The sequence below is a fragment of the Ptychodera flava genome, chromosome 22 (assembly GCF_041260155.1).
Source record: "Ptychodera flava strain L36383 chromosome 22, AS_Pfla_20210202, whole genome shotgun sequence".
In the NCBI taxonomy this organism is placed as follows: Eukaryota; Metazoa; Hemichordata; class Enteropneusta; family Ptychoderidae; genus Ptychodera; species Ptychodera flava.
This window is the reverse complement of record NC_091949.1, coordinates 1,658,985-1,678,118: the sequence shown is the minus strand read 5'-3', so window position 1 is coordinate 1,678,118 and position 19,134 is coordinate 1,658,985. Positions and strand designations below refer to the sequence as shown.

Here is a 19,134-nt window from a genome sequence, read left to right as displayed (position 1 = left end):
GGTAGACAGGTACCATAAACTAATTGCAAGAACTGATTAGATTTTGGTTAGTGTGATTTGCATATTAATGAAGTTATGACATATCATTAGCTCATGTGTTCACACACGTGGGCTTATGTCATAGTGATGTCTGTTTGTCAGTCCTTGTGTGTGTGTGTCTGTGTGTCAGTGTGTGTGTCTGTCTGTCTCTCTGTCAGGCTGTTTGTCTGTTTACACGATAACTCAAAAACGCCTGAACAGATTCAATTCAGATTTGGTAGACAGGTACCATATGCTTATTGCAAGAACTGATTAGGTTTTGGGTAATGTAGATTGCATATTAATGAAGTTATGCAATACTGTTTTTTTCCATACAATGGTCTACCTATGGAGACGGTAATGACAGTGTTGACATATATCAAGAAATACTGCACAAAAAGTTCATGAAACTTTTCACAGATGACAATCTCAGAACATTATCATGATACTGTGAGTGTCATGTCAATTATCTGCCATTTCTATAATGAACTTCTGTAATTATTGACATAACTCTAAAATTCCTGCACCAAATTTGATGAGACATGCAACAACTATGGATCTGATATATATCTAATTATACTTTGAAGCATAGGGCAGTGTCAAGTTAACAAACAGCTCATTTGCATATTTTGTGAAGTTTTGTAATTAGTCATATAACTCAGAAATAACTGCACCAAATTTGATGAAATCTGCTGCAGATACTGATCCATGTGTGGGATTGTTTACGAAGCAGGATCTTTGAGTTCAAGTGATGGAGACTGAGGCGTCGGCTGTATTTCTTCAAACTTTATTACTACAGCTACGATGAACTACTGCTACAATAATATAATGTATAAGTGGGTGGATATGTGACGACCAGTTCCAGTGGTGAGCGATACGCTCTGAGTATACACGTACACATACACTATACTGTGCGTAAACATATACTAAAGTAAAGTGGCTAATTCAGGCTGTGATATAGCCGGTTTTGGCGGGAAAGTAAGAAGCGTCTTTGACTTTGATTGGTTAGAGATGAGTCACACGTCAGAAAGAATTAAAACTATGTGTAAACACAGGATATTGGAAGGAACTGAAGAGATTACAATCTGTGTTCATTGTCAAGGAATTAAGAAGTAGCTATCTTTGTATAACGTTTCTCAACAATCCAACAGATATCTAACTGTGGTGTAAAGCATTTAATTGTGTGAAGTTAATTAAGGGTTTATTTGCATATTTAACGAACTCTGGAATTAGTGATATCACTCCAAAATTACAGCATTAAATTTGATGAAACTTGCTACATATGTCGATCTGATAGATATCTAATTGTACTGAGAAGCATTGACCAGTGTCAAGTTAATAAATAGCTAATTTGCATATTTTATGAAGTTTATCATTAGTCATAAATGCACCGAATTTTATGAAATCTGCTGCAGACTTGGATCAGACAGATATCCGACTGTGTTGTAAAGCATTTAGTAGTGAGAAGTTAATTATCGGTTCATTTACATATTTAATGAACTTTGTAATTAGGTATATAACTCTGAATTTACGGCACCAAATTTAGTGAAACCTGCTACAGATATTGATCATGTAAATATCTAGTAATTGTGCTATGAAACATTGAGCAGTGTTAATTAAGGGTTCATTTGCATTTTAAATGAACTTTATAATTAGTGATATTACTCCAAAATTACAGCATTATATTTAATGAAACGTGCTACAGATGTTGATCTGATAGATATCTAATTGTCCCATGAAGCATTGAGCAGTGTGAAGTTAATAAACAGCTCATTTACATATTAAATAAAGTTTTGTAATTAGTGATTTAACTTCGAGAGTGCTGTGCAAAAGTTGATGAAACCTGCTACATATAACGATATAACAGATATCTGATTGTTGTGTGAAGCGTACTACTATTAATGAACCTGTTGTAAAACATTTGAGTACATTCAGTTCACATCTGGTTCCTTATATGGTAAGGTTTGAGATCTCATTGCAGTTAAAATAGCGCCATTGTTTTGATAGCATGCCATGTGGCTTTGCAATCAGTAAAACATAAATAGTGAAGTATAGAGGGACCGTGGCACAAGTCTCTGAAAGGAAATGCAAGAAACCTCACACTTTAGATCTACTGCTGTTGGTGATAAAATATAATGAGTGGATCATTACAGTTGTGATCTTTTGTGTGGAATACATACTGGGACGCCACTGAATTATGTACCGATTTGAACTTGGCCATTTTCCTCGGTCACATGTAAAAGTTAAATTTTTGTAATTCGTCGTAACATATGGTTGGAGACTTCTGTATATCCATCAGTCACCCTACTTTTACGTATCCCCTTCTGTTGATTTGATGATAGTCAACATCTCTCACAGAGAAGAGGCCAAGATCGTTCTTGAAAGAGTCAACTGTTGTATCTATTTTTGTGCAATGCGGTGTTGGTGGCGTCACAACTTACTGGAGTATGAAAGCTTGTTTTTTTTTTCATTTGGGACATATTTCAAGCCTTGTTTCGCACAGCATATGCAACTTTTTGATGAATGGGTGGAGAAATATATGTGCAGCAGCAATGGGACACAGAAGATTTCACAACAAAATTACTGCAAAGTAACCATATTTGATCATATGGCATTGTCTTTGTGCCCTTAGAATTAAATTTGGTCATGCATTTTTGAGAAATGACTCTTTATGGACTTTATGGCGCCAAATTTTTAAGTTCTACTGGAAGCAAATAAACATAGGGCCAAAGTCCCTGAAGCTACTATAGACATGGATACAAAATTAAGTATTTCCTGACTGCATGAAATTATCTCACTAAGGCCATTCTAGGGACATGTAACCCAAATATTAAAGCTGTCTGACCAGCGGTTTTGAAAAAACAAGCGACTCAACATTTGACAGAGCTCTGCTGTGTTATGTAGAGAATAACCTTTTGTGACACATGTATTGATGAAGAAGGTGGATATCTTTGATAGCTCATTTCAGGATGGCCTGACCAAAAATGGAAAAAAATTCTGTAAAAATACAGATTTGCATATTTCATCAGACTACATTAGTCTATAATAGCAAATAAACGAGAGTTAATTACATTCTAATTAAAGTAAACAAGACTTGCTTAAATCAAGATTTACGTCATAAAAAAACAGCATATCTGTCAGGTTATAAAGAATCTTGAGTTGGTTATCTTTTAATATCAGTATTTTCATCCTATTAACCAAGCACATTTTAACTTTCAAATTAACATTGTAAGTAAGTCCTGTTGAATAAGTTGAGACTGTACGTACTCAGAGAAAGCACACTGAAGAGACAAATGTTTGAAACTTAAGAAGTTCAAGGTCATCAAAAGCATTATAAGGAATCATGTTACACTTTCAATGCACTGTTTACACAGATTGCATAATTGCTATAAATAGCACATGAGAAATCTTACAGCCCAGCTTTACCATAAAACCCCTATCACTTTGATCACTCTTTTAATTGACCACTCTATTTTTTCCTCAAAAAGTAATCTTATTTTATCCTTACCAAGTCAACCATAAATGGAAATTAGAACTTTCTCTATCTCTATTTATTTGACCACCCTATCATGACAAACTATTATGAGCAATTCTCTTTTAGATAACATAAATGGTGGTTCAGAATATATCAAAGTTGGGATTCAGGAAAGTTGCCTTTACATGTTTTAATCCTCCAAGATGGTAAGCATTTCACTATGAACTGTCAAAAAAAGTTGAATTTTCTGATAATTCCACACTAAAATTATTTTGGCTTTGATGATTTCCTAATTAATTCAATTATTTAAAATCATATTAATTATTTTTTTTCTGGGTGAATTGATAGGGTTTATACAGTACAAGAATTACATACAATGTAAGTCAAATTTTGACCAAAAATGACAAAAAATTCCTTAAAAATACACATTTGCATATTTCATCACAATTTGAACAAATCTAAGTTGGGTTATCCCTAGGGACCTGTATACCAAATAACAAAGCTGTCTGACCAGCGGTTATGAACAAGAAGATTTTTTACCAAAACCACCTTTTTTGGCATTAATTTGCCTATTTTCGACAATATCAAAAAATTAAAAAAAATAGTTTCTCAAAATCATATTTTTCATCTACACAACAAATATCAAATCAGTAAGTACGGTTCTCAAGATATTTGAGTGGACGGACGCCTCACAAACGGACATACATACATACATACATACATACATACATACATACATACATACATACATACATACATACAGACTGACGCCGGACGCCGGACGGATACCCATCCCAATAGCTTCTATAGACTATAGTCTATAGTAGCTAAAAATTGTTAGTTCTTTCATTTGTTACTGTGAAAAATAGTGCACACCTTTACTCATGAACACTTGACTTACTATTACAATTTTTCATAGTTTGGATTCTTTGAAATGATAATGTTTGCAACCACTAGGAATTATATTAGGGCTTGCTATAATGAAATGAATCTTGAAAATTTGTACTTTCAATTATGAACTATTATGTGAAATCTTACCTTTTCCAGTGCCAAGTATGACTCCAATAGCAAATAGTATTATTGTTCTTTTAATTATCTTGAAGAAAATACCACGCATTGTGGCTCCTTTCTTATACAAGGCATTGTACGCTAACACTATTGAAGTTCCCATGATGAACACAAACCTATAGAATAAAATATGTATGTCAAAGACATCATTCCACACTATCTTGTACAATTTTTCTATGGAAGACAGTTACTGCATGACATTAATGCACTACATGAATGACAGGAAAAAGTCTGTCAACGACAAGTCATTGACAATAACATAGTACAGAGTACAGTATAGAGTACAAAGGGGTCAGGGTGCAAAGGGTTAATACTTTCTTCAAAGAATACCAGATATGAACTGAAAATGCTCACGTGTTTCATTATATATTGAAGTTATGTGTAAATTTGAACCTTTGCCACATGTTTGCAACTTAATTGAAATTATTATGATCAACATAATGAACAATAATCACCGCCGATTAATTCTAAAAGGTCATGAAGTATACAAATATGTAATTAGCTGAAATAAAAATATTCAAATTATTTGACTGCTCTTATTGTATCACCAGTTTATATAGCAAGTGTAATTACCGTTGGCCAAGTCCTTCAAGCCATATATGCCGAGCTGTGAAAGCTCATTAGATATGCAAATTATAAATTAGCTGACACGAAAATGTGAAATGACTTTCGATATTGTTTTAACCTAGTACCTGGTATAATCATCAATGTACATAGCATGTTTTGCCAACTTTGATCAAGTAAATCCCGGTATATATCCCTAATAAGCAAAGTTCATTAAATATGTAAATTAGGAATTGGCTTAAGTAAAAATGCTTAATGATTGTCAATAATGTTGTATCATGGTATCTGCAATATGTGTAGCAAGTTTTGTCAACTTTGGTCGAGTCAATTCAGATATATATCTCTAATTAGGAAAGATCATTAAATATGCAAATTAGGAATTGGCTGAAGAGAAATTGCTTAATGACTTTCAATAATGTTGCATTATAGTGTCTTTAATGTACATAGCAAGTTTCATCAGTTTTGATCAAGTCAATTCAGATAAATATCCTTAATTATGAAAATTCGTTTAATATTCAAATTAGGTTTTGGCTGAAGTAAAAATGTCTTTTGACTTTCAATAATGTTATATCACAGTATCTTTGATGTATTAGCAAGTTTCAACAACTACAATCAAGTAAATTCAGATATATATCCCTAATTGGGAAAGTTCATTGAATATGCAAATTCGGAATTGGCTGAAGTAAAAATGCTTAATGACTTTCAAAAATGTTGTATCATAGTGGCTTCAATACATGTAGCAAGTTTCATCAACTTTGGTCCAGTCATTTCAAATATATATCCATAATCACAGTCCCTCTATCCACCGGTCTGGAAACGCCTATTGTAAAAGGTGTCAATCACCTAGACCGCACAGCCGAACCGCGATACGAGGGCCAGTCACGTGATAATGCGTAGCTTGGGTTTGTCCTGCATGCCACAGTCCCCGATTGTGTGTACGCTTTTCTCGCTGTTTTTGGCTCTATTAAGTGTTCTCTGCGTCTATCTACGACACGAAGACAGAAATTATCATATCCTGAAACCGGTGTGTGTTTTTCGTGATCCTTATCCCATCGTAAATGATGATAGTGTGCGATAATTTCTGGGGTTGACCGCTGCGAGTGTGTTGACGTACGTAGCACAAGCAACGGCTGGAATCACACCGGAAATTTGTGGTCCCCTTCTCTTGCAATGCTAGTTGTCAGTGTCTCCAAATATGATCTAAATATGTTTTCTGTGTAATATTCTGTGAAATCATGTCTGTTAACTGAACAGAATAGGAAAGACAACTGCAGAAATGCATGTAGATTTTAGTTGTGTGGTCGCACATTTTCCCATGCAGCGTCAATATGGCGAACTCTCGATACGTACGCTCGCTCAGGCACGGCTTGAAACACACCGGAAAATTTGTCGTCCATTTCTCTTGCAATGCTAGTAGTCAGTGTCTCCAAATATGATCTAATATGTTTTCTGTGTAATATTCTGTGAAATCATGCCTGTTAACTGAACAGAACAGTAAAGACAACTGCAGAAATGCATGTAGATTTTAGTTGTGTGGTCGCACATTTTCCCATGCAGCGTCAATATGGCCACAGTCCCTCTATCCACTAGAGGGACTGTGATATGGCGAACTCTCGATACGTACGCTCGCGCTCAGGCACAGTAAATACCTTTTACAAAATGCTATCATGTCAACACAATAACAAGTTTGGTAATGAACTACTCAGCTGTCGATGTTAATATTCAGCTGATTTTGCCTGTCTTCTTGATTTCGGGCAATAGTCCATGACACTTGCGAACAGTGCATGGCCATTTTGTTTTTCGATCGTGATCATAATGCAACCATAATGTGTGGTCCCTTTCAAGCTTTATCTAGAGGGGCAACGTTACCCATTTAATGAAAAAAAAAATTGTTTAGTGTTTCTAAAGTGAACAAGTTGTAATGTTTTGTGATATTCTGAAAATAACAACCCAAACGTCATGTTTTTGAACGATCACATTGCGGCTGTCATAGGATCGTGGGGTAGCGACATCGATATAGCGGCCAGTTGAACATTGTCAGTGTCCTTTGTTTAAGGTGTGAATCGTGTGTTGGTTCATATCACGGAGTGTCACAAAGAAACCAGCCACGTTTCCAGACCGTGGATAGAGGGACTGTGCCATAATTAACAAAGTTCATGAAATATGCAAATGAGGAATTGGCTGAAGTTAAAATGCTTAATGACTTTCAATAATGTTAAATCATAGTATCTTCAATATACATACCAAGTTTGGTTAATTTTGATTGAGTCAAATCAGACATATATCCCTAGTTAGGAAAGTTCATTAAATATGCAAATTGGCATTTATCTTTCATGTCACCCCTTAATGGTTCCCACCGCTGATATATCTTGGTGTGATCAAAATTTGTAGCAAATCTCATCAAATTGTGTATGGTCGTTTTTAATGTATATCCGTTTTTTTCTAAAATCATCAATTATGCAAATGAGCAAAAAGTATGCAAGCCACACCCACCAAAAACTAATCGGTTCTTGCAATTTGCTAACTGAATATATGTACCAGATTTTATTCGGATCTGATCAGCCGTTTTGAGATATCCGACCAACAGACAGACAGACAGACAGACAGACAGAGAGACAGAGAGACAGACACACAGACGGACAGACAGACAGACAGACAGACATCGCTGCGACATATGCTCACGTGTGTAAACACGTGAGCAAATAAAAATTGTATATTTGCAGCCATGATTTTGAAATATGACACCAGTAAATATTAAAATTTAATTTTGCATATTTTTTAAATATTTGAATTTAATAATGATTGGACAGCACTTAATATTACCAAATTAGTTAAAAATATGTTGACACTATTAATTGTAAGATGTGTACGGTAGGATTTGTAAATAAAATTTGTTTTTATGATTTTACTTGGGTTTACATATCAAAAAATTATTAAAAAATTCTTTCAAATTTCAAAATGTGATTTTTCAAAAAGTACTTTCAATACGGGAAAATTATGCCATAGTCTTCTTGTCTGTAACTTTGTTAATAGGCTGTAAAAATTCCATGTCCATACATGTATCTCATTTCAAAGGTTGGATTCAATTGGCACAAAATTATGTAAAAAACTGTTATTCTGACAAAAATGCTGAAAACAAGCCATATTTGCACCCCTCTTTTGAAGTCACAGAGCAGTCTTTTTGGTTAATCTCATTTTTGACACATCTTTTACACTTAAAGAATCTAACAATGCATTTACAATATAGCAGTCACGCATTCTGAATGCAAGCACTGCCTTGTCAAACTTTCCTGCAAAACAGCAAAAAATGACTTTCCCTTTTCAAACATCTATTAAAAGCTAGGGGACCTCTTCCATACTATTAGTGCAAGATGCGAGGTATAATGATATTCAAATATGCAGATTACATTAATGAGCATTGTTTTGGTATTAAAATTCTATGCTTATGACCCTTAATCAATGTGGAATATTCATATACCTCGGGATCTTGCATTGTATACTACCATAAGTTAATACACTCAGGACTCCCAAACTTCTTCTTATTTAGTCAGGTTTTCAGAAGTTTCAACAGGCTATGACTCTGCAATGCCTTGGACCCCAAATGTTTAGTTTTTTTATTCCACAGAGAATGTTGACTGCTTTTATATTTTCATAGTTTTATTGAAATTTATAACTGACGCTCTAGACTTTGCAGCCACCTTAAAGCAATGTGACCTTAACATCTGTACCAAGTTTCATGAAATTTGATGCCATATTTCTTGACATATCAGCCTAATTACAACAAGTCATCGTTGATGACACAGTCCCCACTTGTTAATGGGTACTTTGATTACAGGTCCTCAGAGAGGATAGAGTCCTCTTCATAAGGTCTGTGATAAAAATACTTTTGAATAAATTCGCTTGATACATGTCTGAGTTATGGTTCAGGACATGAAAAAATCATAGTAAAATGGTCACACAGCGGCCATATTGGATTGTATCACAAAACAAATCAATGTGCATATGTATGTCATAGGTCAATGTCCTTGTACCAACTTTGAATAAAATCGGTTGAGATATGCCTGAGTTATGGCTTTGTACATGAAAAAATCATAACAAAATGGCCGCACAGCAGCCATATTGAATCGTATCACAAAACAAATTAACGTGCATTTGTATGACATTGGTTAATCTCCTTGTACCAACTTTGAATAAATTTGCTTGATAGACGTCTGAGTTATGGTTCCGGACATGGAAAAAGGGTAACAAAATGGCCACACGGCGGCCATATTGGATCGTATCACAACACAAATCAATGTGCATGTGTATGACATTGGTCAATGTCCTTGTACCAACTTTGAATGAAATTGGTTCAAACATGCCTGAGTAATGGCTCTGTACATGTTAAAATAGTGTCAATGACACTGTGCTCCCATTTTACAGAGATACTAAGTACTAATACACGCATGACATTGCATTCTTACAGGTTGATTACTGAGAAAATTCCATTGCAAGTCCAAATTAATCTTATACCCCAGCAATATGAAATGCTCCATCTCATAATGACTTTTACCCATCTGACAGAAAACAACCCTGGGATCAAGACTATCATGTTTAAAAGCAATTCAACAAATACTTTGGGAGAAAATGATTTTTTGACAAAAAATGGGAAAAATTGCCCCAAAAATACAAATATGAAAATTTTACCACAATTTGAACAAATCTGACAAAGGCAAACCCTTGGATGATACATACAAGTTTTCAATGCAAAGGGATAGTGCTTTCAGAAAAGAAGATTTTTTGACCAAAAATGGGATAATCGCCAAAAAAATACAACTGTCAAATTTTCACCACAATTTGAAGAAATGAAACTAAAATCACTATAAAGAGCCTGCATACCAAGTTTCAACAAAATCTTTAGCAATTTGCAGGATTTTTCCTTTTTTTCCCCTCATTTGCATATTTTTGACTTTGACATATTCACTTCAACAAATTCACATCTCTACCCCTGGGTGCACGTGTCCACCAAATACTAAGATGGTAAATGCTGCGGTTTAGGAGTCTTTAATGTGGACGGACATACCGGGTACATACATACATACATACATGCATACATACATACATACATACGTACAGACAGACAGACAGACGGACAGATAGATAGACATGCATACATACATACATTTATTTTTACAACTTTTAACCTCCAACAGTCGACCAACCTATCAACATCAGTTTGTTCAACTTGATACTACTGCTTATAATAATATAAACAAGAGTTAAGTACATTCTAATTAAAGTAAACATGCCTTGCTTATCAAGATTAAGTCGTAAAAAAAAAAGCATATCTGTCAGGTTATAAAGAATCTTCAACTGGTTATCTTTATCAGTATTTTCATCCTATTAACCAAGCACATTTTAACTCTCAAATTAACACTGCAAGTAAGTTCTGTTGAATAAGTTGAGACTACATACTCAGAGAAAGAGACAAATGTTTGCAACTTAAGAAGTTCAAGGTCATCAAAAGCATTATGCTACATGCTCTCAGTTACACAACACACCAGGGCCACCCAGGGGTTTCATTAAGAGCCGGCAGCCGGCGAAATTGACCGGTTACTCTCACGATTTCGCCGGCTACTTTTTTGGAAATTTGAACTCTTTCATAGCTAAAATATTTTTTACCTTCTGAAATGATACGGACAAGTTTCACAAACTGTGTAATCAAACTTTTCAACGGCTTTTATGTGAAACAAAATTTAGAAGACGAGTGACTACTACGATCGCCTTGTACTACGATGCAGCACGGTCTTGCGTATACTGCCTCAATAAAAATCGGAATTGCAATTGACGATTCTTTTGGCTACCTGATTGCTGATTCCTATTTGGTGACCTTTATATACGCTAATGAAAACGTACATACTACACCTGTCGGCCGTCGTTAGCTCAACCATGGATGTAAAAATTACATCCATGGCTCAACTCAAAATGGTCGATGAACAAATGAAGACGGAAGAGATCGCAAGGTCAATCTTCGCTGTACGATCCTCGGTTTTGAAGTGGACCAAGAAAACAAGAGAAGGATTATTACGTGGATTTAAACTGTTTTCGAAGGCAATGACCTGATTTTTTTCTCACGAAAAACTTTCCGATTACAGTCGGAATTTTAGTAAGCCGATGTGCGTAGCACGCTGTGGTAGGCGTAATTGTGAAGGAGTATAACCAACTGGACGTATGATATGTACTGCTCTTCGGTCTATCGACGCCAATAAGAACGTCGCCCAGAGTGGCTACAATACGATCAGACCTCTAAATTCACTTCAAAAGCCGAGCGATCGTCAGGTTAAATCCAAATGTGCGCTTCTGAACGTACAAATTTTCATATCCTATATCAAGGTTCTTACTTTGCATACCCATATAGTCAAATAACCTTGAGGATCTTTTATTCTATTTGCGAAATATGGTAATGATTGTCATTTTTTATCATTATTCGTTATATAAATTATCCTTTTTACCTCCCCAGTGGTATCAAAGTTCATCTGCAGATTTCCATACCAAACATCAGAGTTCTTAATTTTAAGCATAACATTATGAGTGTTTCATCCAGGATGGCATCAACAAGGGGGATTTCCCCCTTTACCATAAAATTTCGGGGGCATTTCACCAGTTCATGTGTTCTACTTGTACCTCTAAGGTGTGACTGGCACCATTTCATGGAAGGGGGGGGGGGGGAGTGGTCCCCTTGACAAATTAATTGGGGGTGCCAACATTTCAACAGAGGGGAATCCCCTATCCCCCTGTCTAGATGTAACACTGTATAATATCATCTACATATCAAATGTATATCATTAATAATAGTGAATTATTATAGCTTACCTCCTAAAAGCATAGAGGCTCTAAAGATTTGTTTTCTTTGTTCAAATTATCGTCAACATTACCACATTTTATCATTTTTCATTATGAATTATCATATTTAGGCCTAACCTCCCACGAAAATGGCTTTTATGATATGAACACAAATTGCCCTGGAACACTGCTGACTATTCCTCTGAAAATACTAGAAATTCAAGTGACTGTAAGCTATAAAAAGTAAATTTTAGCTCATTTTTCATGGTTTCCGGCCTTCGGCCGGGAGGGGGTACACCCCCTCCGGAGGGGGTGACCCTCCCCCGCCGACGACCGCTTTTTGGTCATGGTAGCTGCAAGCCGCCTACTTTTCCACTCTAGCCCCCTACTTCAAAATTTAATGAAACCCCTGGCCACCATGCATGTTAGACAAAGAAACATAAACACATCACCAAGCTTTTCAACGTCATGTATCTTTCTTTTTTATTTGTGATGAACAAGTGAGCGAAAAATTTCAGTAGCTTTGGGAATTGACCGGCTAGACCAGCATCATATAAAACTTACATGTTCAAAATACATTTGTAAATGTATTTGTGGAGTTCCTGATTAGACTCAATGGTGCAAGAACCTTTTCAACATAGCAATTCTAATTACATAAATGTAGAAAAAGAAATATAGTTTGTTACAAAGCATCCTTTTCACTGAAACATTCACAAACATGATTATGATGTGTTCTATTACTTGTAGCTCATTTCCTTTATACCATTTAGACAAATTGTTTAACTATTATTTCTATTTTTGGCTTTAAGGTATTTTTAAATTTGTAACAGCACTAGTACTTTCTCTTTCGTTCTGCTTTTGAGGTAAACTGTGATGAGAATGTTCCCTCACAGTATTTCATCATTCTATTCATTTGTAAGAGCTAGGATTGCAATGACTAGACCGTTGTTCGCAACAGAAAACTTATCATTGTGTACATCCTATCAGGAATTCCAAAAATTGTTAAACATGTAGATTCACTGAGACTGGACAAGCGAAAATTTCAAAAACTTGCTGAACTTTCATGCTCACTTAAGCTTGTTCATCGGGAATAAAAAAAGAAACATACATGACGTTGCAAAGCTTGGTGATTTGTTTATGTTTCTCTGTCTGGCGTTCAGTGGAGTGGCCCTGGTGTGATGTGTAACTGAGAGGTGTAGCTGATTACAGATGTAAACAAGACCACATCGAACCCTGCTGTGTTAATGTCATAAAAATCGCTGATACACATCAATTAAAACAACACCTTGGCTAATGAAGTTTTGCAGCTTGATCGAATTTCACTGTAATTGGCCCCAACATGCACCAGTTTATCACATGACACATGGACACACAGATGGAAGTTCATTGGCCAAATCTTGACAGAAGGAAGTAAAAGTTGACGGAAGGAAGTAAAAGTTGACGCCGCCATACTGGTTTTCAATTCTAACAGCTCCTCAGTATATAAAACTGAGGAGCTAAAAACCCTATCACTTTGACCACTCTTTTAATTGACCATTTTATTTTATCCTTACTAAGTCGACCATAAATGGAAATTGGAACTTTCTCTATCTCTATTTATTTGACCAACCTATCATGACAAACTATTATGAGCAATTTCTTTTAGATAACATAAAGAGAACAACACATGACGGTAGAGAATATGTAAAAGTTGGGATTCAGAAAGTTGTCTTTACATGTTTTAATCATCCAAGATGGCAAGCATTTCACTATGAACTGGCAGGCGGCAGGAGTTGCAACTGAAAAATGACCTGAGGGCAGCGCTGCCCCAAGGGCAGCTCAGAGTAGAGGAAACATGTGCACAACATTCAATGACGTCACTGATGAACTGTATATCTGCCCTGAGGGCAGCTCAGATATATTGCTGCCCTCAGGGCAGATTGGCAGATAAGATAGGAAATGTATGTCTGCCCTGAGGACAGCTCAGATATGTTGCTGCCCTCAGGGCAGATTGGTAGATGGGATAGGAAATGTATGTCTGCCCTGAGGACAGCTCAGATATGTTGCTGCCCTCAGGGCAGATTGGTAGATGGGATAGGAAATGTATGTCTGCCCTGAGGGCAGCTCTGATATATTGCTGCCCTCAGGGCAGATTAATAGATATACAATTATGCAATGATGTGTGAGCATAGCAAATGTGTGTCTGCCCTGAGGGCAGCTCAGATATATTGCTGCCCTCGGGGCAGATTGGTAGATAGTATAGGAAATGTATGTCTGCCCTCAGGGCAGATTGATAGATATACAATTATGCAATGATGTGTGAGCATAGGATATGTATGTCTGCCCTGAGGGCAGCTCAGATGTATTGCTGCCCTCAGGGCAGATTGGTAGATATACTCTATGCAATACTTTAAGGATAGGAAATGTATGTCTGCCCTGAGGGCAGCTCAGACATATTGCTGCCCTCAGGGCAGACATATTTATATATCCTATCCTTAAAGTATTGCATAGTGTAATCTACCAATCTCGACTTAGAGCAGCAATAAGTTTTGCATAGTGTATATCTACCTATCTGCCCTGAGGGCAGCAATATATTAGAGCTGCCCTTAGGGCAGACATACATTTCCTATCCTTAAAGTATTACATAGTTTATATCTACTGATCTGCCCTGAGGGCAGCAATTTATTAGAGCTGCCCTTAGGGCAGACATACATTTCCTATCCTATCTGCCAATCTGCCCTGAGGGCAGCAATATCTGAGCTGCTCTCAGGGCAGACATACAGTTCCTCAGTGACGTCATTCGATGTTGTGCACATGTCTACTCCGCTCTGAACTGCCCTAAGGGCAGCGCTGCCCTAAGGTCATTTTTCAGTTGCAACTTCTGCCGCCTGCCTATGAACTGTCAAAAAAGTTGAACTTTCTAATAATTCTACACTAAAATTATTTTGGCTTTGTTGATTTCCTAATGCAATTATTTAAAATCATATTAATTATTTTTTTCTGGGTGAATTGATAGGGTTTATACTGTACAAGAGTTACAAACAATGTAGGTCAAATTCAGTTTAAACATCAATTACCGTCTAACATTGCATCATTCCTATAAATAACACCTCAGCCTGGAACAGCACAATCATAATCTGCTCATTCACACAGGCAGTACTTGACTTTGAACGAATGACCTACTACATTTCTCCTGTGTAACAAATTTGAAAGCATCGCAAAAAGTACCACAAAATTTGCAAATTTCGCCTTGAGTTCACCGAGTCATCTTCAGGTCACTCCTAGGAACCTGCACATCCAATTAGAAAGAAATGGCATACACAGTTTCAAAGAAGATTTTTTAACCAAAAATGGCAAAAATTGCCCAAAAATACAAATATGCAAATTTTGCCATAATTCTATTTTGAGTTATCACAAGGCACCTGCACCCCAAATTTTAAAGCGATCCGACCATTAGTCTAAGAGAAAAAGATTTTTTATTAAAATGGCAAAAAAAGAAAGAAAAAATTCATTAAAAATGCAAAGCATCAAATATTGACATCAAAATTATATGTTTGAATGAGTTGGGCCTAAGGTACCTAAAACCCAAATATAACAATGATCAAATGAGTAGCTCCTGAGTTATTGATTTTTGACCATTTTCGCCTTTTTTTCTACCTCATTTGCATATCTATGGGACTAAAAAGTTCATTTTAACAACGGCACATCCACATCATATATGGCATCACTACACCAAAAATCAGCTTAATATGTGCAGCGGTTTTTGAGTTTTTGCGTTGGACGGACAGACATCCATACATACATACCGGTACATACATACCGGTACATACATACATACAGACAGACATCTCACACACAGACTTTTTTCAACCATATAACCTCCCAATTGCCATATATGTATGGCAAATGGGAGCTAAAAATCGTAATAAAATGGCCATTGGTGGCCATATTGGATCGTATCACGAAACAAATTGACATGCATATGTATGACATAGGTCAATGTCCTTGTACCAACTTTGAATAAAATCGGTTGAGATATGCCTGAGTTATGGCTCTGTACATGAAAAAATCATAACAAAATGGCTGCACGGCAGCCATATCGTACCACAAAACAAATTGATCTGCATATCTATGACATTGGTCAATGTCCTTGTACCAACTTTGAATAAAATCAGTTGAAACATGCCTGAGTTATGGCTCTGTACATGTAAAATACGTAATAAAATGGCCGCCTGGCGGGCATATTGGATTGTATCACATAACAACTTGACGTGCATATGTATGACATATGTCAATGTCCTTGTACCAACTTTGAATAAAATTGGTTGAAACATGCCTGAGTAATGGCTCTGTGAGTGAAACAATCGTAATAAAATGGCCGCCTGGTGGCCATATTGGATTGTATCACAAAACAAATCAACGTGCATATGTATGACATATGTCAATGTCCTTGTACCAAGTTTGAATAAAATCGGTTGAGATATGCCTGAGTTATGGATCTGTACATGAAAAAATCGTAACAAAATGGCCGCATGACAGCCATATTGGATTGTATCACAAAACAAATTAATGTGCATATCTATGTCATTTGTCAATTTCCTTGTACCAACTTTGAATAAAATCGGTTGAAACATGCCTGAGTAATGGCTCTGTACATGAAAAAATCGTAATACAATGGCCGCCTGGCAGCCATATTGGATTATATCACAAAACAAATCTACGTGCATCTGTATGACATATGAAGTAATCCTTGTACCAAGTTTGAATGAAATCGCTCCAGGCATCTCTGAGATATCTGCGTGAACGGACAAACGCACGCACGCACGCACAGACACAAGGACGCACGCACGCATGGACACACGAACATTACCAAACCTATAAGTCCCCTGTTATTTAGAGAATAACTTTTTGTGACACATCTATTGATGAAGAAGATGGATATCTTTGATAGCTCATTTCAGGATGGCCTGACCAAAAATCGAAAAAATTAGCTGCAAAAATACAAAATTGAAGATTTCATCATAATTTTAATATAATACATTAGCCCTTTGCAACCTGACCCCCTGGAACTCTATGACGCCATCGGACATTTATGTTCGAGCCAGGTTCAAAGGGTTAAGAGAAAGCCAAGGAACCTGCATACAAAATATCAAAGCTATCAGATGAGTCACTTTTGAGGAACAAATATTTTGACCAAAAATGGCAAAAATTGACCCAAAAATACAAAAATTGATGATTTTATCAAATTTCAACATATCACACTGAGACAACTCCTAGGAACCTGTATACAGAATATCAAAGGCATCAGACAAGCAGTTTTTGAGGACCACATTCTTTGACCAAAAATGGCAAAAATTGCACCAGAAATACAAAATTGCAGATTTCATCATATATTCAATATATCATATTTAGTTCATCTGTAGGAAACATCAAATATCAAACCTGTCAGACAAACAGTTTGATAAAATAAAGTTTTCAACAAAAATGACAAAAAAATTCTTTAAAAATACAGATTTGCATATTTCATCACAATTTGAACAAATCTAAGTTGGGTTATCCCCAGGGACCTGTATACCAAATAACAAAGCTGTCTGACCAGCGGTTATGAAGAAGAAGATTTTTTTACCAAAAAAAAACGCCTTGTTTGGCACTAATTTGCATATTTTCAACAATATCAAAAAATTTAAAAAAAGTTTCTCATATTTCTCACTTCTCATATTTTTCATCTACACAATAAATATTAAATCCATAAGTACTGCGATTCTCAAGATATTTGAGTGGACAAACGCCTCACAAACGGACATACATACATACATACATACATACATACATACATACATACATACAGACTGACGAAGATGATGGAGGCCGGACGGATACCAAACCCAATAGCTTCTATAGACTATAGTCTACAGTAGCTAAAAATCATAACAAAATGGCCGCCATGCGGCCGTATTGAATCATATGTGTTAAAAAAATTGGCGTGCATATGTATGACAAAGATTGATGTCCTTGTGCCAACTTGCAATAACATAGGTTGAGATGTGCCTGAGTAAAATGGCTCTGTACATGAAAAAATCGTAACAAAATGGCTGCATGGCTGCCATATTGGATCGTATCACAAAATTAATTGACATGCATATGTATGACATAGGGATTAATCCTTTTACCAAGTTTGAATAAGATCGCTCCAGGCATCTCTGAGATATTTGCGTGAACGCATGGACGCACGGACACAAGCACGCACGCACGCATGCATGCACGGACATGACCAAACCTATAAGTCCCCCTGGACGGTGTCCGTGGGAACAAACAAAAGGCTTCATTTTCTGATAATATATCCTCAAAAATACCAAAATATGTCATTTCTATCATGAAATGGTCAATTACTTGTCATAAAACCATCCTCCTATTCATACTGCAAAAAACAACGTTCAAAATGTCTCTCACTTTGGCTGAGTCAGCGACCAGATTTGATTAGATATTCATGGTAACAAGTCATCGTTGATGACACAGTCCCCACTTGTTAATGGGTACTTTGATTACAGGTCCTCAGAGAGGATAGAGTCCTCTTCATGAGGTCTGTGATAAAAATACTTTTGAATAAATTCGCTTGATACATGTCTGAGCTGTAGTTCAGGACATGAAAGAATCGTAATAAAATGGCCACATGGCGGCCTTATTGGATCGTATCACAGAACAAATCTATGTGCATATGTATGACAGACATCCAGCTCTATGGGTTTGCTCAGAATTAGATATATGCATAATTAATGAGGTACAGTATGAAGCATCATAAGGTCTCCCTATATACCAAAAATCAGACCTCTAGCTCTATTGGCTCGCTCAAAATTAGATATGCACATAATTGATGAGGTACAATATGTGGCGTCATAAGCTGTCCCATCATACCATATATGAAGGGTGTACCACTTGTGGTTCCTGAGTTATGGACAAATATGTATATTTGAGGTCAAAGGTCAGTGAGGTCACATGACATTTTGTCAAAAAAATTATAGTGCTAAGTTATCCCTATATACCAAAAATCAGACCTCTAGCTCTATTGGCTCGCTCAAAATTAGATATGCACATAATTAATGAGGTACAATATGTGGCGTCATAAGCTGTGCCATCATACCATATATGAAGGGTGTAGCACTTGTGGTTACTGAGTTATGGACAAATATGTATATCTGAGGTCAAAGGTC

At 36.3% G+C, this 19,134-nt stretch overlaps 1 protein-coding gene across 5 annotated transcripts in view; it reads right to left on the bottom strand.

The window, feature by feature from the left end:
• The window catches only part of LOC139122446 (heparan-alpha-glucosaminide N-acetyltransferase-like), a 381,449-nt gene that overhangs the window by 237,681 nt on the left and 124,634 nt on the right, over positions 1-19,134 (bottom strand). For all 5 annotated transcript variants that reach the window (XR_011549472.1, XM_070687822.1, XM_070687823.1 and 2 more), the window contains one exon: positions 4,532-4,677. Coding sequence is in view for 4 of the 5 variants with exons in the window: in XM_070687822.1 (XP_070543923.1) it covers positions 4,532-4,677 (146 nt within the window). In the remaining variant the exon portion in view is untranslated. The remainder of the gene's footprint in view (positions 1-4,531; positions 4,678-19,134) is intronic.